Genomic DNA, 21537 nt, shown 5'->3' with positions numbered 1-21537 from the left:
GGGATCAATTCTATAGCGCAGTCAGTTACTCTATGCGGGGGTAATATCTCACACTCCTCCTCGTCAAAGACTGCCAATAAATCCTTATATACATCCGGATAACCGGATGATATAATTTAATTTATTTAAATTAAATTAAGATATAATTTAATCTATTATATAAATAAATAAATAAAATAAATAAAATAAATAAAATAAATAAATAAATAAATAAATAAATAAATATGTTTCATTCCCATTAGCAGCTGGGAGCAGAGGTATTTCCTCATAAAAACATCAGACATATATTGATCAAGCAAGAAGTGGCTGCAACTAACAAAGAATGTTGCTTTGTGAAAATGCAATGTTAACAGCTCTTAAAAAATTAATTCCATACTGGAATAGAAAATAGAAAGCCAAATAATGTCACAAGCAACCAAAACTCGGAAATGACTGCAGCAACCTCTTAAGTGAAAAGAGTACATCTGGAGTTCTTTAGCTTTGAAAAATATAAGGGAAGATCATAGACATAATATGATCCAAGAAACCCCACAATTGGTCTTCCCCAGACACTGGATTATATGGAAAAGTCACAAGAGATATTAAAATTACTTTTTTTTTTTTAACAAAGCATGGAACATATCATGTGCACTATCGCAAGATGTACTGATATGAAACTAGTTGAATGACTTTAAAAGTGGATTAAAAATTCATGGAGATAAAATGCTACATATGGAGCATTTTAATCGCCCATCTCCCTCCCTCACAGAGGGGCTCACATTTCTCAAAACTTATTGCTGGGCAATAAGAGCAAAAGGGTTTAATGATTCATATTTTGCCCAGGTACTTCCACTGCTATAGAAATAGAAGTTGGAATTAAATAGCTCTAATATAAAATAAAATAATTGACAGACTAGAACAGTCCTTTTCATGTTTATATCAGGTTTTAGCATCCAAAAAATACTTTAAAAGACAATAATGCACAGTACTGCCCAACATAATGGTTGACACTCTAATTGCTATGTATAACAGTAAAAAAATATGAGCTGAACAAACCCTTGTAAATTTAGAACACATTTCTTCAGCTTCTTTTATCAAGCTGGCTTTTAACATGTACTTTGCACATTTGGAGTTGATAAATCTATCTGCTGTGTCCAGTGCCTGAGCCTCATCCATCCACCTTGCAGCTTCTTTTATGTTTCCAGCATGCTTAAATGACAGGAGGGAAACAAGTTAGATATATGACATTAACTACAGTTTGGCACATCATTTTTTTATGTTATAAAAATGTCAGGAGAAAAAAGATAGTGACAATATTATGTCACCCCATAAATTATTCTTTCGAAAATTAACCGTGGAAGCATAAAATGTATTTACTCAAAAGCAAGTCCTATAGTTCAAAAAATGATTTACTCCCTAGCAAATATACATAATTTGTAACCTGAATAATTTTAGAAACATTTTCTGTATAATTTTGTAATTTTTCACAAATATTGTTTAAGTTCTCTAAAATGTAAAGTTATAAAGGTAGCCGATTTCCAACACAATGGTATAACAACGAACATTTACCTTATAGATTTTAGCTTTCACAAGGAACAGTTCTATCAAGGTAGGTGTGCTTTCTATTGCAGCATTTATATAGTCTAGAGCTATGGATGGCTGCCCAATTTTGTCATAATGCTGTGCCAAGTAGTACTGGACCCAGAGTAAAGTAGTTGGAGGTTCTTCTTTACCATCATCTATTTGGACAAAATGTTACAGTTTTTTTAAACTGAGCTGTATAACTAATATTGCTTGTGATCACTTATAAAAGTATGAGGTGATTACATAAAGTTAACTAAACAAGACATATTCCATTTTCTCTTTTAGTAATATTTCATGGAAAATGTGCTGTATATTTCTGCTGATTTTATATTTCATGAAAAGTATATATCAAAACTTATTTTAATATAATTTGGGAAAACACTTCAAGGCCGCAGCTACTAAAATGAAAACGGAGACCAGATCTGACCATCTGAGTGATTAGTTCATCTATGGCTAAAATAATATTGATAATCCAAACTTGCCCCAATCATCTTATACAAGGGTACCAGATAGAACATATCCTACATTCAAGTTAATCCTGGCCCTGAATATATCTGCAGCTTATGGGAATAAGCAATGGAAACGAGGAGATCAAAATTACACATTATAACTGCAAAAACTGCTTGATCCAAATCAGCATGAGTATTTTCTTCATGAAATAGTGATTATTGTCAATAAGAATACCAAAGTGCCATAGTACTTACCATTTGGGTTAAACAGCCTGCAACCTTTCAGAGAAGTTTCATAACCCACCACCAGTTCCTCTATAATTGCCACCTAGGTGTAAAAAAATATATACATTTTACTTCAATGGATTGTAGAACAAATGCATTCTTTATTCATTAGAAATCTGAAAACAAATATGATTCTTAATGTATTATTAATAATAATAATAATAATAATTTTATTTCTATACCGCCCTTCTCCCGAAGGACTCAGGGCGGTGTACAGCCAATTTAAAAACACAAGACACAACAATAATTAAAAATTAAAATAATTAAATAGATTTGGCCGATTTAAAACCCCAAAAATTAAAATACCCCAATTTAAAATTATTATATTGACAGCCCTGCCTGGCGGAACAACAGGGTCTTCAGTGCGCAGCAGAACACCCGGAGGTCGGAGATGTTACGTATTTCCGGGGGCAGTTCATTCCACAGGGTTGGGGCTCCCACAGAGAAGGCCCTCCCCCTGGGTGTCGCCAGCCGACATAACTTGGCTGATGGCACCCTGAGGAGACCCTCTCTGTGGGAACGGACTGGTCGGTGGGAGGCTATTGGTGGCAGAAGACGGTCTCGAAGGTACCCGGGTCCTGTGCCATGGAGCGCTTTAAAGGTGGTAACCAACACCTTGAATCGCACCCGGAAGACCACTGGGAGCCAGTGCAGCTCGCCCAGGAGAGGTGTCACACGCGCACAATGAGGTGCGCCCATAACCACCCGCGCGGCCGCATTCTGGACCAGCTGGAGCCTCCGAGTGCTCTTCAAGAGGAGCCCCATGTAGAGAGCATTACAATAGTCCAGCCGGGAGGTGACAAGGGCATGAGTGACCGTGTGCAAGGCGTCCTGGTCCAGAAAGGGCTGCAACTGGCGGATCAGGCGAACCTGATAAAAGGCCCCCCTGGCCACGGCCGTCATATGCTCTTCTAAAGACAGCCGTGCGTCCAGGAGGACACCCAGATTGCGAGTCCTCTGGGCAAAGATTCACCCCCAATAGTCAGCGATGGCACCTGCTGACTATATCGGGACGCCGGTAGCCACAGCCACTCGGTCTTGGAAGGGTTGAGTCTGAGCCTGTTCCTCCCCATCCAGACCCGCACGGCCTCCAGGCAGCGAGACATCACATCAAGGGCATCATTGGGGTGGTCTGGGGTGGAGATGTACAGCTGAGTATCATCAGCGTACAGGTGACACTTCACCCCAAAACCACGGATGATCTCACCCAGCGGCTTCACATAAATGTTGAACAGAAGAGGCGAGAGGACCGACCCTTGTGGCACTCCCCATGTGAGATGCCTCGAGGTCGACCTCTGCCCCCCTGCCAACACGAACTGCGAGCGGCCGGAGATGAAGGAAGAGAACCACCGCAAAACGGTGCCCCCTACTCCTAACCCCTTCAACCGCTGCAGCATGATACCATGGTCGATGGTATCAAAAGCCGCTGAGAGATCTAATAGGACTAGGACAGAGGAGCAACCCCTGTCCCGGGCCCTCCAGAGATCATCCACCAACGCGACCAATGCCGTTTCTGTGCTGTGCCCCTGCCTGAAGCCCGACTGGTACGGGTCTAGATAGATGGCTTCATCCAGGTGCCTGGGCAGTTGTCGTGCCATCACACTCTCAACAACCTTCGCCACAAAACGAAGGTTGGAGACCGGACGATAGTTAACTAATTCAGCCATATTCTTGTCACAATGCGATGGGGTTCATTTTTGGACCACGTGTGTATTAAGTAAAGGTGGCAATGGACAGTAACACATGACTGGGAACTTTTTACTCTTTCTTTACTATATACAAAAGATATTTACAACAGGGTGAATAATGCTACTTCTTATGCTCCCTACCAGCAACTTTTCCCCCTCTACTTCTCCTGCTTCCTTTTCTTAATGTTCCCTCTTCCCTTTCTAGGCTTGATAAGAGACAGAAAGGAAACAAAAGGGCTGGGATTCCTGGAATGTGCTCATCATTGCTTGATTCTCTTTCCGGCTCAACTGAATCCCCATGTGCTTCTGCGTTGCAGGAAGAACACTTTTTTGAGTCTTCTGCCCAGTGGTCCCCCAATACCAGGGTTACTGTTCTGGCAGCCAATTTCCCTTTCTATACTCTCCAGCCCTTAATGATCTGAAATCTTGGGTGGAGCTCGTCCCACTCGGTCTTCTTACATCAAACAGGACATTTGTCCTGTTCACCTTACTCCATCCTCCATCTCTTCTCCAGTATCTCCTTCCACTCCAGCAACAAACTTTGACTCTTTATTCCTCTCCTTCTCTCTCCAGTTTTGGGTTATTCTGGAACACATTCACAGCAACTGAGAAGGTAGGTGTTCTCCCAGGGTCTAATTCCCAATACCTATATACCTCAGTCTACCAATGGGACTTCTCATGCAGAAGCCACCCACAAAATCCTGGCTAGTAGCCAGGTCAATTAAACAGGCCTCCTGGCAGCTGACTCTCAAGACCACAACTGAGCTGGGGTTTTTTTTTCTCCTTTTCTTTACTCCCTTGTCTGGCTCACACCAGCAAAACTGCAGCCATGACAGACCTCAAAATCCATACTCTACAATCTGTTTATATCTTGTCTCTCTGTCTATCCATTCAGTCATCTATTTATCTCAGGTATATCAAACATTGCAGGTAATTCTTGTTTAATGACTGCAATGGATTCCAACATTTCAGTCATTAAGCAAAATGGCTGCTAAGTGAATATGTGACTGACAGATACAGAGATAGTGTGAAGATGACTAGTTGTTGCAGTTTCATTTAGATAAGTTGTTTCTTGCAATGTCCTGTGCCTGACTATTTTCCCCTTCCTTTTTCTGCCATCTAGCAAGGCAGACACTGCACAAACAAACAAATAAACAAACAAAGGATCCTCCCATCAGAAGCCCGGTTCAGCCCTGGCCGGTTGCAGGCTGAAATGGAGCCTCCGTCGGCAGGATCCGAGCCTCCAGGGGCTCCATTTCAGCCTGCAATGGGCCAGGGGAGGGCCGAACGGAGCATCGGTGGGCCAGATTCGCCCCTCAGAAGCTTCATTTTGGCCAGCAACCTGCCATGTGAGGCCTGAGGAGGCCAGAACAGAACTGCAGAGGGGCACACAAGGCTGGAGAGGAGACTGCTTGCTAGATCTTCACAAGGTAAGTGACCCGGTGTGGCAGTTGGGGGGGAAGCAATTAGGGGGAGAATGAGGTATTTCAGTGGGGTGGGGAGGCCTTGGTGGTCTTAAGATGTTCCATCAGTAGGCCGCCCCCTGGCCTTCCCTACCCTGAAATACCTCATGTCACTTAACGAGCCTCGCATTCGATTAGCAAATGCGTGGGCTAAAGGAGGGAGTGATCCCGTTCAAGGTACCAGATTCACTCCATCAATGGAATTGGCAGGCTCCATTACATTCGTAACTCGAAGACTACCTGTACAGTGGGCATACTGTTGGGTTGAAAATTGTATTAGGAAACAGTCCATTCATTAAAATACATGCACAAACCTTTTCTTTATCCTTGTATAGCGACCGTAATGTATTGAAAACTGGCGGGCAGCCTTTGCTGAAATTCATCCTCAGAAATTTGTCCAAACACTCCTTGAACTTGTCACCTAAAGAAAAATATGTGTGAATTCTGCTGCAAGCATGTTGTTTCAAACCAAACAAATGCTTATTCTTCTCCAATGATAAACACTAAGAATTAGATGTATTGAATTAGAATTCTATACCATTCTATATCTGGCTAGCATAGCTGGCTTGGTATTTTATAATGTCTATGCCAGGTTAAATAAAACATTTCTGACATTTTAGAAATGAAGATAATGATAAAAGATATAATACCAAAGTAATCCTCTCTGCCTCTTTTACAGATAGGTTGAAGTATCCAAACAAAACTTACCCGATAAAAAGTTTAATGGCAGTCGTCTTGGAACTAGTCCCCTTGGGTATTTAGTCCAGGCCTCTTCATAGATTTTGAACCTCTCTAACATATTAGCTAGGGTAACAAAACCATGTTGTTATACTCACATCCAACCTAAGCTGCCAATCAAATCTTACATTAACTGTCACAGATTTTAAAATATAACAGAAGCTATAGAATCAAAACAGAATTAATTTGGCTAAATATCAAAGTGACAATTCTAGAGTACCCTTCAGCATGACTAGGACTTTGGCAAAATGATCATTTTGTTTCTTAAACAGCAGTCCCTCGGGCCAAATTGTAAGCAAAATTTTAAAAACTGGATCCTATGCATTTGAACCAATTGTCGCAGCAATATCATATTAAGCAAAACATTGTTCTTATTGATCACAGACATGCCACCTGCCTACCTTTCATTGGCTTGTTTTCCTATATCCCCTACTTTGTTACACAAGTCAAGCTAGCTTTCTCTCTCTTTTTAAAAATCACGCACACACAGATGTACACCTAACAACCAAAAATATGATAAAGTTCAACCAAAGGTATATTGACATTTGCAAAGGTGAATGATATTTGTAGAATCTAAAAGTATCTCTGTAAAAGGTTAATACAGAACTACCTCAATCTTTTATTAAACCTGAGAGACATGAAAGGAGCCTCCTTGAAGATTGCATTACTTTTGGCCAGGCCTGTCAAACTGGTGGCCCACGGGCCGGATGCATCATGTGGGCCAATCCACCCCGGCTCCGCAAACACAAAAAACGTTGCGATATCTCACGTGAAGCCATCAAGTTTGACATCTGTGCTTTTGGCAAACAGGTGTTCCTGGCAAAGGTGTTATCACCAGCAAATCCTTTCAATCCAGAAGCACCCTTTGGATAGCTTTGTAGGTGCTTCTGACATGCATACATCTAGCTATATAAGCCAGATATGATTCCATCTTCTCATTTTTAGTACAATATTTTGATACAATATTTTTACAATGTGCTTAGGTTCTTAATATTCTATTATGTACCTTGGAGTAATAAATGTAGATAAAAGAAATGAAAAAAGTGGATATTCTATTAGTATTCATTATGGTTTCAAGTTTTACTGTTTTAAGCATTGTAATTACTTGCCTTTTCTTCAAAATTAAATGCAACGAGTAAATACTAAAATGTATAAAATGAAGGAAGAGCTTACATCAAGGAATTTGCTTTACAATAATAGACTTGGTCTAAAGGTAAATTACTTATTAGCTTTTTCATCCACTATCAAAACAAGTCATGATTGCTCTGTTTCATTTTGGATTCTGCGGGCATTCAGGGAGCTAACCACTGCCCAAAGCCTGAGAGCTGGCATAGCTGCTGGAAGGGAATATTCCTAAATATTTTAATCTCATTTGTTTTGACCAGATTTGTCTGCCAGAGCCAAATCTATTTCCCAGTATCACTGTGACACCTGATTGTTTCTATAAATGAACGATGTAACATGCCATTTAAAAACCTTTAAAAGGATATCTTTACATGGAATGTTTCAGTCCAGCATCAAAGCAGAGAAAACTGTCAGGAATTCTTGGTATCTTACTACTCTCTTGCAAGGAATGAAGTTGTGGTTGAGGTAAGAACCCAGGGTTTCTAGGCTAGAGAGAAACTGCTCTGAAAAGCCTTGGTAGTACAGGGGTTTAAGGCACCCTGTTATTAAGCTTATTAAGACCAGCTGCCTGCAATTACTGCAGGGTTCGAATCTCGCCAAGGCTCAAGGTTGACTCAGCCTTCCATCCTTTCTAAGGTAGGTGAAATGAGGACCCAGTTTGTGGGGGCAATAAGCTGACTTTGTATAAATATACAAAAGGATGAAGGCTATTGCTGAGCACACTGTAAGCCACCCTGAGTCTTCGGAGAAGGGCGGCATATAAATCAAATTAAAAAAAAAAAACAAAAAAAAAACACAGATCATCTGTATCCCAAGGTATTTTGCTTTGGAAAGGCACAGAAAATCCCTCTAATTTAATTTTGAGGATACAAAACAAATAGGGGGCAATTCTTTTAAAGATATATAGTTTCATCTTTGTCTAAATAAACACTAATCTAGCAGAATTATCCCTGAGATATGGTTTACCTTATGTCAGTAAACTATAAATTCTGAATAAGTTAAACATCTGTAGACCAGTATGAAACTTAATACCATCCTCTAATCATTCTGGGCATATCCGTCAGGGTGGCAACTAACTTTGGCTATGATTTCCCATCGCTCTACTTTTAATTAGCAGATGAGATGACATGAAGCTTAAACACCTCTGCCTCTTCCATGTCTTATCCTGACTCTTCCACGTTAATAACTATAAACTGCTTTACAGAAATGCCTCCATATACAACACTACTAGAGGATGTGGCCTTGTTCTCATGTCACTTTGAAGTGGCTCTAAGGTACAACCTTTAGCAGTGTTATATCAGGTTTTCTGCCATATCCACAATAGTGATATTTTTACTGAAGTATTTTCCAACTAGAATCACCTTTGATTCAAACTCAAATAAAAAAGTAACGTGTAAGTTTGAGGCTTGTTCTCATTGCTATTTATTAGGACTAGTTGATCCATCCTTGAAATAAATAGCTGACATTTATTTTATGTCAAACTCTGCATTTTGGAATGCAGAAGGGCACATATAACTGCACCTCTTTTTAAAATTTAGTTCTTAAATTTATTTGCCATCTATCTTGCTATGGAACTATTCAACAGCTTACAATAATAAAAAGAAATGAATGAAAAGCGTATAAACAAAATGGAAGTAAAATAATAGAATAAAATAAACAATAAAAAACAACAACAATACATCAATACGATAACAAACTTTTCATCATATTTCATATTTTTCCAGATCACAACACTATAAGAATCTACACTGCCATGCTCCCAGGAGACAGGTAAATATGTATTCCAATTCATATGAACCTCATTCATCATAGTCAATATTTTTTTCAAACTATATAATTTTTCAAATTGTGAAAAGATAGTAACACGTTTTCTTTATTTTTACTTATTCTGAATTTTTTACATATAAATATGTGGAGCTATTCACACCTATATAAACTAAAGCTTATCATTACCTGGTTTAAGTGCTTTTTCTAAACCTTTATAATAAGCCCAATTTTCAGGATTTCTTTCTTGCAATCCTCTATAAATCTCAGCTGCCTCTTCCAGCCTGCAGAGTTGTAACAGAAGTTCTCCTGTTAAAAATGCAGAGTTATCAATCAACCTTGATAGAGTATTGTTAATATTTACCAATGAAATCAATGTTCTCTTTCCATATAATCCATATCACAGGGTTGTTGTTGTATGATAAAATAGGAAAAGGAAACATTATATATGCTACCTTGAGCTCTTGAATGAAACAGAAAAAAAAATCTAACAAATATAAGCATCAGTGTTTTTCTTTTAAAAAATTCAAAATGTTAATGGTTAACATTTCACTGAACTTTCCAAAAACTACCCCGTATCACATAGTAGCTGGGATGTTTTCTAGTTTTACATTCACTATAGTATCTAATTTAGTAAAGTTAAGTTTAATCAACAGCAATCAGACCTCCACTCAGGGGATGTTCACCATATAAAATAGGAACAAGACAATTTTCACCAATTTCTTGTTCTTATGTAACTGTATACAATAGACTAAATGTGCCCCAAATTTTAACTCTTTTGGTAAAAGAATGTGCTAAAGAATTTCAGAATGTTTCATTTCTCCTACAAGCCATTCTGAACTCTGTTCTGAAGGTTGTTTCAATATTAATCCTTTGCTGTCCAAAAACTGAACCACCCTTCTTAAATCAAAACAGCCAGAAATGTGTGGTCCAGAGACAAAACAGTGTGTTCTGAAATTCTCTGGAACACTTCATTCACAGAAAATTTGGCACTTCTACCTGGTATCTTCCTGAAAAACTATCAGAAGGGCAAAAACTATCAATGGTCTAGTAAACCTTGATCTAGTCAACAAATTTTTTTAAAAAAAGCAAAATTTATTGGTCGGAGAACACACTTAAGTTTAGTTCGTCATCCAAATTAAATAACTTGCTGGGGTGTGAGCAGGCCTAAGACAAAACTGAATTTAATTATTGATTATAGTAATTTCCCATTTCCATTACTTTACAAATTACAACTTGGTAGCAACTTTTGAGGAACTTTGAGTGCACCCCTCGATAAAAAGGAAACACCATTCATTTTGAAGAACATTAGGTCCACAGAAATTTATATTAAATAAATTAGTTTTATTCAGTTCTTCCACAGCTATAGTAATTACTAAGGGAGAAAAAATCAACTTTGGGCAAAGATAGTGAAAGCCAGGTTAAAAGCATTTAACCAGACATGCCTGTTCCTGTTAATATGTACCAGGAATACAAGGAAAACAAATACTGGAAGTATAGAGGTTAGGAAATTAAGAAAACTGATTGATTGGTAAGACAAATTGAAGGGTCAGGTCCTGTTCAATTTACAGAATACATACTGATGAAATATTACTTAGGAAAGTATTACTCAGATTTGAACTATCGTACTTTATAATATTTAAATTTGAGAAAGGTGCTTGCCAGCCTCATTCTTTCTAGTTATCAATCTATTAATAATTTGTCAGAACAATTATTTTTATTACTCATGGAACAGCATATAATCATATCAGTAGCCCTGATTATATGGAGAATTGGCAGTGATTTTATTCCTCAGACATTTAAATAAATCATACCACAAAAACATTTTTATTTGTAAAGAGATTTAGATGCAAGAGAATTTGAATAGCCCAGTTACCTTTAGTTTCCTCAACGGCTAACTTGTCACAGATTTGCTTTTCATAGGTTCCAAGATGATCCAAAGCTTCTTTATAAAGTCCTGCTTCTCGGAGAACTTGATTTTGATACAATAGCAACTCACTATACTCATAGTCTACTTTATCAGGAGAGGTCTACAAAGGCAAGAAAAAATTGTACTACTCATATTCCAAAGGTGCTTTTTTCAAAAGGCAACTGTACTTTGTTTTTCCTTGAACATGTTTTGCTTCTCATCCAAGAAGCTTCTTCAGTTCTTCAGTACTGCTCATATTTTTAATTTCAGTAACACAAATAAGAAATTAACTCACAAATTAACTTCAATCCAATAGGGGATATCTATATTATGTTGAACATATATGTGAGTTGTGCCAGATCTGATCCCCATCCAAATAGTCCTGCTTCTTTCTGAATGGGAAGTGGTAAAGTAAAAGCATCTGATACCATTCTTCATTTTCTGCAGATATGCAGATGTGTTAATACAGCCTAAAGTTATGTCCAACATTCCTAAATAAGAACTTTTCATTTGATTTTCAGTTGCCTATAGTACTTGGAAATATACAAATTTCTGTCAAAGTAAAACAACAAATTTACAGTTTGATCAACAACTCATTGACTTACATATAAATCTATGTAATACCTGCTGGGTCTTCCTAAATTCCTCCAAAATCTTTGCTGCCATTTCATAGTCTTCCAGCAAATGATAAGCTATAGCATATCCAATCCATGATGCTCTCTGTGCAGGTCTAAGCTGAAGTAACTGATACCTAGTTTCCTGTATAACAATAATAAATATTAAAATCATATTCTAGCCGTCTGTACTGAATTGCACAATATCTATCAGAAATCCATACTGCTGTTGTTAAACGAGTTGTATCAGTTTTAAAAAAAGAATACCTTCTAATTTCACTATGAGTAGTCCTCAACTTACAAGGTTTTTTTAGTGACCAAAGTTATAATGGCCCTAAAATATGTGATTTATGACCGTTTTCCAGGTACAACCTTTGCAGTATCCCCATGTGATCAAGTTTCAGATGCTTGGCAACTGGTTCGTATTTATGATGGTTGCAGTGTCCCAAGGTACTGTGATCCTGTTTTGTGACCTTCTGACAAGCAAAGTCAATGGGGAAGCCAGATTCATTTAACAACTGGGTTACTAACTTAACTGCAATGATTCACTTAACCACTATGGCAAGAAAGGTTGTAAAATGGGGCAAAACTCATTTAACAAATGTCTCACTTAACAACAGAAATCTTGGGCTCAATTGTGTCATAAGTCGAGGACTATCTGTAATTATTTCAATATTTTTATGCCAGAAAATGGATACAACATTTTGATTTACTTTTTTGACAAGGCAGAGAGCCATTTTGCATTCAGATTTTATGATGTGGAAAACAGCTGATTATGACTGAGATAAAATCAGAAGTTAGTCAACTGAATTCAGGACCTGAGTCAAAAACAAGAATCAGCCTTCAAAAGTTACAATTACAATGAGACAAGAGAATAAGGGAATAAAGCTTTCTTTAAAAATGGTACATATTGTATGTTTACTTTTGTGACAGAACTACTAGATATTTGAAAGTAAAGTTACGTTGCTGTAATAGGATAGGCTTATCCTATCCTCCAATGAATATATACCGGTATTTATGACTTTGTATATGGACATCTTTGTAGATTTGGGAAGAGGATCACTTTAGAACTAGACACTTATTTTTTGAGTTGGGGATAAAATAAGATCCCCATTTGCATGTGAAAGGTAATTAATGCATACGCAGTCTCTAGAATGATTAAAGTGGATGGCAATGCAATTTCCAGGTGGATAACAAGTAGGCAGGCAGGCAGGTAGGTGGCTGCTGCTGGGGGGGGGGGAGGAGTGTATGTGCAAAGATAGGTTGAAGAGGGTGTACAAGGGAAAGTCAAGGATAGTGTGTGAAAGTGCAAGGGAGAGTTGGGAGGGACTGCAAGGGGATATGCAAGAGGCATGGGTCAGGAAGGGATGTGAGAGAGGGGTAGGATGCATGAGTGACTGGCCTGATTGCAGAGGAGCTTGGGCAGGGTGCGTGGTGGAGGAAATTTACTCCAGTGAGTTACAACTTTTCCTGCCGGCCTCCCACTGATTTTCTGGAGAAGCCAGCAGGGAAGATTGCAAATGCCAATCAAGTGATTACAGGGTGCTGCAACTGTTATTAGTGTAAACCAGTTGTCAAATGTCCATATCACAATCATGTGACCGCTGGGTGCTAGGATAGGCAAAACTCCAAAAATCAATAATAGCCACAATTCTTTCAGCACCATCATAATTTTGAACAACTGCTGAAATAACGGTATAGGCTGAGGACTACTTGTGCAAGAATTGCTTGATTTACGATCATAATTGAGCCCAGAATTTTGGTCTTAAGTCACTGCAATTGTTAAGTGGGTCATCATGTGAACTGAATGAAAAACACCCTACAGTGGGTGTTTTTTTAAAAAAAATTCTAAACTCTTTTCTGCTGGAAAATGTCAAAAAATGTCACAAATTGCAGGATGCTGCAACCATTCATGAATGTGAGCCAGTTGCCAAGCACACAAAATTCAATCACATGACTACGTGTGTGTGCATGCATAGCAACTGTAACTTTGAGTATAGACTGTAAATAGCTTTTTTGAAGTCCACTGTAATTTTGAAGGTCATTAAGCAACCAGTTGTTATGTTATGTTTATAACAATCAGAGCCCTTAACAAATTATTCTCTGGAATCGGAACATAAGTTCCTTTAATGGAGAAGTAGAAAATGAAGAGGCATTTTTGTGTCAAAGTTTTAATTTTTTTTTTTTAGATGCTAAATTATACATACATTTATATAATCAAATCTCATTCTGGATGCTGTAACAGGGTCCTCCTGTCCCACTGAATCAAGAATTCTATCAAAATTTTTTTTGCATCTTATTTAAATAATAAAGTTACAATTCTGTGAGATGATTGACTATGTAAATATGATTGCTGGATGAGTGGATGAGTAAGTAAATAAATAAGAAAAGCCATTTGTTATGAAACCTATAAAATGTTCTTGAAGCTTACTCTTCACTCACCCTGTAACCTTCTAGATCCCTCATTTGAATTTGTAGCAGTGAAAGGTCCCTCAAGATTTGGAGATTGTCCTTATCCCATTTCAGTGCATTTCTGTAACATTTGATGGCTTCGTCATATTTCTTGTCTGATCTCTGAAGAAGACCATAGACATGCCAGCCTGGATACTCAGTTAAGGACTTACATTTTGAAGAAATTACAAGAAGTGACTGAACTCATTTTCAGCAAAAACAAAGCACAATATAACAAAACATATCTCTATGGAAAAGCCATCTGCTTAGCAAAATAGCAGACACCTGTACTACCTTCTTCCCCTCCTATTTAATATTCCCCCCAGCATCAGTACAGCAACATTTATAAAGGTATAGGGAGGGGGGAGGACAGGAAGACAATGGAGGAGATGCGTATTTTGGAGCTCTGCAGCTACCAGCAAAGAATAGAATAGAATAGAATAGAATAGAATAGAATAGAATAGAATAGAATAGAATAGAATAGAATATGAAAGGGGCCCTTGGAGGTGTTTTAGTCCAGCCCCCTGCTCAAGCAGGAGACCCTATACCATTTCAGACAAGTGGCTGTTCAGTCTCTTCTTAAAAATCTCCAGTGATGAAGTGCCCACAATTTCTGAAGGCAAATTATTCCACTGGTTAATTGTTGTCACTGTTAGGAAGTTTCTTCTTAATTCCAGGTTGCTTCTCTCCTTGATTAGTTTCCAACCATAATTTCTTGTCCTGCCCTCTAGAGCTTTGGAGAATAATTTGAGCCCATCTTCTTTGCGGCAGCCCCTCAAATATTGGAATACTACTATCATGTCATCCCTAGTTCTTCTTTTCTCTAGACTAGCCAAACCCAAATTCTGCAACCGTTCTTCATATGTTTTAGTCTCCAGGCCTTTAATTGCTTTTCTCTGAACTTTTTCCAAAGCAAAATATAGCAGATGTTGATGCATAACAGTAGCAGTATAGAGCACAGCATATAGAGTAATTGTAATAGAGTAATAGGTTATAGTAATAATAATGGAATAGCAATAGTATATAGTATAAACATTTTGATAATAATAATAGCAATTAAAAAGTAATAATTGTAATAATTATCATATTAATAGTATAGAGATAGCAATATAGCAACCAGCGTCAACTTCCCATCGCCTGGTGCGCTCTCACAGAGAGGGCCTACTCAGGGTGCCGTCGGCTAGACAATGTCGGCTGGTGACCCCCAGGAGGTAGAGCCTTCTCTGTGAGCGCCCCCACCCTTTGGAATCAACTTCCATAGGGGCTCCGGTTGGCCCCTGACCTTCACACCTTCCGCCGTGAATTGAAAACCTGGCTATTTATGATCCCCGGCCTGGACTGATGGGGTAGTATATTTTAAACTTTTTAAAAAACTTTTTAATTTTTTTGTGTATATTTATTGTTTTTAACAGTCGCTTGGTCGATTGTTGTTGTGAGCCGCCCTGAGTCCTTGGAGATAGAGCGGCACACAAATTTTATAAAATAGATAGATAGATAGATAGATAGATAGATAGATAGATAGATAGATAGATAGAACAGGGGTGTCAAACTCAAGGCCCGGGGGCCGGATCTGGCCCACAGGGTGCTTAGATCTGGCCCATGGGGCTGTCCTGAAAACAATAAAGGACCAGCTTGCAGTGCCTCTGCCAGCGAAAAAAGAACTCGGGAGGGATGCATGCGCCCAACCCAAGCTCCGCTTTCACTGGCAGAGGGTTGCAGGAGGCTATCGCAGCCGAAAACAGAGCTTGCAAGGGCTGTGGGCATCACTCCCCAGCTCCATTTTTACTGGCTGAGGGTTACAGGAGTATGTCGCAGCTGAAATGGAGCTTGGGAGCCTACTTTATAGTCGCCCCCAACATGAGAGATGTAGAGCTGGCCACGCCCACCCCACCCCCCAAAGTTCAAACACAACCTTGATGTGGCCATCAATGAAATTGAGTTTGATACCCCTGCAATAGAACATAGGAAACTTATGAAAAGAAACCACCTATTCAAGTTCCAGCAGTTTTGTGTTTGTCTTGAGTCTAGGCAGTCTTTATTATCAGGTGGCAAATGGGAAGCAGTATGATTAGGAATAGGTCAAATCCTATTCCATGGAACTGGGTCACGACCCTGAAGAGACAGGAACTGTAAAGCAAGAAGGAAATGTCTATAATCAACAATAATATTTTGAGACGCAAAGAAAATTATTCAAAATGATTCCTACATGAATCAAGTTTTTATGTGTGAATAAAAGAGGATACATAGAAAAGATTAGAAGGAAGGATAAACGTTTTTATGTGTGAATAAAAGAGGATACATAGAAAAGATTAGAAGGAAGGATAAACGTTCTGTGGGAAATTCAAGAAAGATGCCTTATATTTTAAACAGAAATTGTTACCAGCTATTTCTTCAACACCATTTAGAATATATCTATTTGTAGAACATTTATAGCCACCCAGAATCATTTCTGATAATCAAATTTACCAGCGTATGAATTTACATTTTTAACACATCTGTTCTGTACCTTTTAAATGGTGTCTGTGCGTACTAACTCTATATCCATAATATACAATTGAGAATAGAAAGATAGATTGAGGGTTTTTTTTCCCTTTGAAAGAAAAAGTACAGGTAGTCCTTGAATTACAACCACTTAATGACTGTTCAAAATTATGACGTGCTGAAAAAAGTGATTTACAACTAGAACTTGCACATATACCGTTGCAGCATCCCAGTAGTCCTGCGATCAAAATCTGGGAGCTTGGCACCTGGCATATATTTACAATGGTAGCAGGGTCACATGATTGCCATTTACAACCTTTCCGTTTGTGTGTGTGTGTCTGACAAGCAAAGTCAATGGGGGAAGCCAGATTCACTTAATCTTTTAGTGTGGCCAAAAGGTTGTAAAATGTGGCATAACTCACTGAACAACTGTGTTGCTTAGCAATGATAGTTCTGGTCCCAAAATGGTTGAAAATCAAGTACTTGTAGCGGCAAAACAAATTAAAAGTAATTGTCCAGAACAAGATAGTAATAGGATTATGATCTCTCCATTTGCTTGCTTTCCCATTTACAATAATGTTATTGTCACCTTCAGTGTGATCTAGTAGCACATCTCCATCCAACAATCACTTTTGCTTTTTTAGAAGAATACAAGTATTTTAATTCTTCATGTAAAAAGAATAGTTAAGTAGCAGTCATATTTGCATATTTTCTTTTGCAAATTTAATCTATATTAAATTTAATCTATAACTTGAAAAGGATACAGACATGACTCTTCAAATCATTTCTTAGCCCCCTTCGAACCAGTTCATATGCCTCCTCTTTTTTACCTAAGCAGTTTAATGTCAGTCCTTTCATAGCCAAGGTTTCTAAAACAAAAACATAAAGATAAATGGTAAATAGTTTCTATTTAGAATCTGTTAAATATTTGATTTGTAAGTAGGAAATAAAATACTTTGTTTCCTTAGCTCAAAACAAAATCTTGTTCTTTAGAAAATGTTTTCAACTTGTTTAAATATATTATTTTTAAACAGACTTACTTAGATTCCAAAAAGGGCACCTAACTTAAATGATGTACATTAATTAAATCTTATGTATCATCAATTAAATGTATTGATATCACAGTAAGAATACACATCAAATTTCTAAACATGAATACCATATTTTATAAAAGTATACCACAAATCTAAATTATATTTCTTCTTTTACACCTGACCTGCAATTATGAATGGAACTTAACATATATGTATGTACAGGACTTACAGGTCAAATCTCTTACGGTATTATAGAAACTATTTGTGATTTGTTCTTCAAGTTATTTTCTTTCTTTTTTTTTTAAGGAAAGCTGAACTAGGGAAGAAAAGCATTATTATTGAATTATTTATCCTCTGTAAATAATGTACTCAATTGGCTTTAGGAAATCAATGCATGAACAAGTAAATTGATTCTCCACCTGCCCAACAAGATCATTTAAAATCAATAATCAATAATCACATACTTTTATTTGTAACACTACCCTCTCCAGCACAGCTACATGTCTGGAATTTATACACTTAAAAGTAACCAATTGTTTTTTGTCCTTCCTCAAAATCAGATAAGCTTTTAAAATTAAACTAACATTTATATTTATGATTATGCCACACATCAACCCCTACATTTATATTTAGGTGGGTGTTGATGGGTGGCATAAAATGGTGGTTGTGCGTATGGCTACAACTCTTTTTATTAAATGTTTAAATTCAGTGACAGTACAGATATATTAAAATATTGTTTATGATTGCTGAACTTTCAGGATAAAATGTAATAGAAGTATTATATCAGTTTAAGATCTAATTTTGCAACAGTTCTAAGCATTATGCAGAAATTTGAAAACTTACCCCCATGTTCTGCAAACTTTGGGTTAGAAAGTATTTGTTTGCAAAATTTCAGACCGTTCCTGTACTGTTTGTGTTCATAGCACCTCTGTAAAGAGACAGAAAACCGAACACTCTAAATTCATATCACAAACATAAAAAACAGTCATTAATGTACCTACTTACTGATATCTAGCTATTATTTCTAATACAAATTTCCTGATGTGCAGAAATATAAACGTTGGAAAAAATGAAATTTAATTTCAGTAAACCAGTGATCAAGAACACAGTGACATTTTCTGGAAATCATAAAAATTCTTTTGAGTGCAATTATTTATGTTAACAAAATTAATCAGAATCTTAATTTATTTTTAAAAATCCACCTTTAATTTTCTTTAAAATCTAGAATAACCTATTTGCTAAATTAAATGTAGACAGTTGGCTGTATACATTTTAGTTTACAACTTTGGAATGAGATGGGAAGAGAAGATTGCCAAGATCAAAATCAATTCTTTCTACCTTATGAGATTTTTGTGACTTTTTACTTTATATGAAAAAAGATACAACTGAGTGAAAATATCAGATGACAATATGCTTTATTTTATTAAAATTAAATGAGATCTTCCTAATAATTATTTAAATAATTAATAGTCTTCTGCGGACATGTAAATGAAGACTCAATCATCCGGGCCAAAAGTATCTCAAAAGGTTAAATCATGGCAACTGGATCAATGTTTATTAATAAACTTTATTCCAGTTGCCATGATTTAACCTTTTGAGAAAGTCTTCTGGGAAATAATCAGATTCACAATTTAAATGAAGTTGGTTAATATCAAGTATGCCCAACAAAGGAAAAATAATGTATCCCGATTTTTCCTTATCTTTCTTCCATGTTTGTATCCATCATTGCATACAGCCTATGATTGAAATGCCAGAACAGCAATAACCTGAAGGAGGTTAAGACATTTTGAAATTCTTTTGACTCTACCACTATGCCATGATTCTATCAATGACTCTTGAAGGGTGTGCCTTAAAGTATCCTGCTAAGCTGGAATAACAATAGCATGTTTTCAAATATTTAGTATACTCAAGATGGAAAAAAAAACAAAACATAGAGGTAAACAACTGACAAGCCATATAAGAAGTAAAGCATCACAAAGGGATTATCTTTATGAAGTTTATAAACTTTTTAGGTAATAAAAAGGTAAAAGAACACAGATAAATTTGCCCCAAATATCAAATATAATTTCAATTTTCATTTTATTCATGTATCAAATTCTTTTCTACTAACAGCAGGTCCTCTTAGTTTTCAAAGTCATTTAAGAGCCATCTTTAAAAAAATGGAAGCATATAAATTAAAAATTGTATTTAAGAAGTAAATCCAGACCAATATGATACAAATCAGGTGGCTGTTTATAAAATATCTGCTAAGCATCTGGTGGGGGGGGGGGGGAGAGAAGTGTATGCTCTAAATTCTTATCAATTAACTCTTCTCTGAACACATTATACCATCAATTTATACCATCAATCAAGTTTTTAAAAGTGTGACAATAATATCCCTATAGATCTAATGGGGATCTAAAGCCGAACTACTGGGTTTTGATGAGTTGTATCTATTCTACAGATATTTTTGCTGTAAGACACTATGTGATATTTAAATATTAAAATTCACATTGATTTGTGCATTATAAAAAGTATTTCTGAAGTGTTCCTAATAGGAAATAATTGATAACATAGAAGATGAAGATCATCATCTGAATATGTTGTACAGCCCAACTTAGACCGCTTAGATGCTTAGTTTCTTGAACTCTCTTGTTTATCTTCCAGCAGCACCTTCTGAATTTTCCAAATGTCAAAAGCTTACAAAATCTTTTTTAATGGTCCTCTGCTATTACACTAAAGTAAAGATATAGTGGTTCTTGGGTTACAGTGGCAATTGGGACTAGAATTTCCATCACTAAGCAATGCGGTTGTAAAGTGGCATCCAACCCAATATACAATACACACAATGTATATGTATAATTTATCATGTTATAAATTTTATAACGTACCATGGTGCCAATACGCACATTATAAAACATATGTTTTGTATATTCTGTATATTAAATATTATATACTAATTATTTTTTAAAGATAAAAATATAAATGTACATTCTAATATTGTCTTCTCACACCCCAATCAATCATGTTGCATAGTTCTGTCATGTATACATCTCACTATGGAGACCATTGCTCTAGAGCACTTACATGTTGAACATTCCAGGTGTATGCCTTTATTTTTTAATTCCCAGTATTAAGACCAAAAGAAATAAAAATCATAAAGTTTCATCCTGAAAGAGGAGGAAATTGAACTCTTCGTACAAACTGCAGCATCACACTTTTATTTGTATCAAAAGCAATTTATGTTCAAAACAAGAAAAAAAATCCCAACATTCATTGCAGCAATTCTGATAAACAAAGAATACTTAAACATAGAATATTAATTTACATATTAATTTTCTGAATTTATGGAAAATGTAACTTTGCATCTAGATATTATAAAATCTATTAAGTTCCGAAATTGTAATTGCAAATAGTCATGGTTTCACTATATAGTAACAATATTTAATACCTCTGAGCTGAACATGATAAAATTAACTTTGTAGTTATTTTACAAAATTTAATTATTTAACAGTTAAATGTATACAAATCAGTGCTATATCATTGCCATTTATTTTTTCTATGATCAAGAAATATCTTTTTCTATGATCAAGAAAGACAACCATTTCCTTAATGTAGCAACTAAGCTTATGTTTATTCAAGGTTTTTCAATCTAGTCCCAATTACAGGTCAATGGCATTGGCAGTTATTTTTTGGATATAGGAGGTAGTAAAATAATTGGTAGGATTTAGGGAAGCATACCAGGTGACCAAAATATAATATATAAATGGGCTAATTCTGTCTGCACAAGACCAAGCCTTAAGAACAAATGCGTACGAAATCAGTATTAAGAAGAGAGAAACAAACAGCAAATGCAGTGACAGAAAAGAAGCTGAAGAAACAGTGGACCACCTAGTTAGCTGCTGCAAGATCACACGGGCTACCATCAACGGCATGACAAAGTAGAAACAATGGTGCATTGGAATATCTTAAGACATACCATTTGCCTGCAAGT

At 36.7% G+C, this 21537-nt stretch overlaps 1 protein-coding gene across 1 annotated transcript in view; it reads right to left on the bottom strand.

The window, feature by feature from the left end:
• Positions 1–21537, bottom strand: part of NAA15 (N-alpha-acetyltransferase 15, NatA auxiliary subunit) — a 42553-nt gene that overhangs the window by 15176 nt on the left and 5840 nt on the right. Inside the window, exons 2-12 of the mRNA XM_070948229.1 lie at positions 18408–18492; positions 17295–17399; positions 14041–14198; positions 11609–11743; positions 10952–11105; positions 9265–9384; positions 6157–6252; positions 5763–5869; positions 2268–2340; positions 1549–1718; positions 1036–1188 (exon numbers count right to left, since the gene is read on the bottom strand). Coding sequence (XP_070804330.1) covers positions 1036–1188; positions 1549–1718; positions 2268–2340; positions 5763–5869; positions 6157–6252; positions 9265–9384; positions 10952–11105; positions 11609–11743; positions 14041–14198; positions 17295–17399; positions 18408–18492 — 1356 coding nt within the window. The remainder of the gene's footprint in view (positions 1–1035; positions 1189–1548; positions 1719–2267; positions 2341–5762; positions 5870–6156; positions 6253–9264; positions 9385–10951; positions 11106–11608; positions 11744–14040; positions 14199–17294; positions 17400–18407; positions 18493–21537) is intronic.

Source organism: Pituophis catenifer, unplaced genomic scaffold, assembly GCF_029215685.1.
Source record: "Pituophis catenifer annectens isolate HBS135680 unplaced genomic scaffold, rPitCat1.0.hap2 SCAF_8, whole genome shotgun sequence".
In the NCBI taxonomy this organism is placed as follows: domain Eukaryota; kingdom Metazoa; phylum Chordata; class Lepidosauria; order Squamata; family Colubridae; genus Pituophis; species Pituophis catenifer.
The sequence above is the reverse complement of the archived record's forward strand: the minus strand, read 5'-3'. Positions and strand labels throughout refer to the sequence as shown.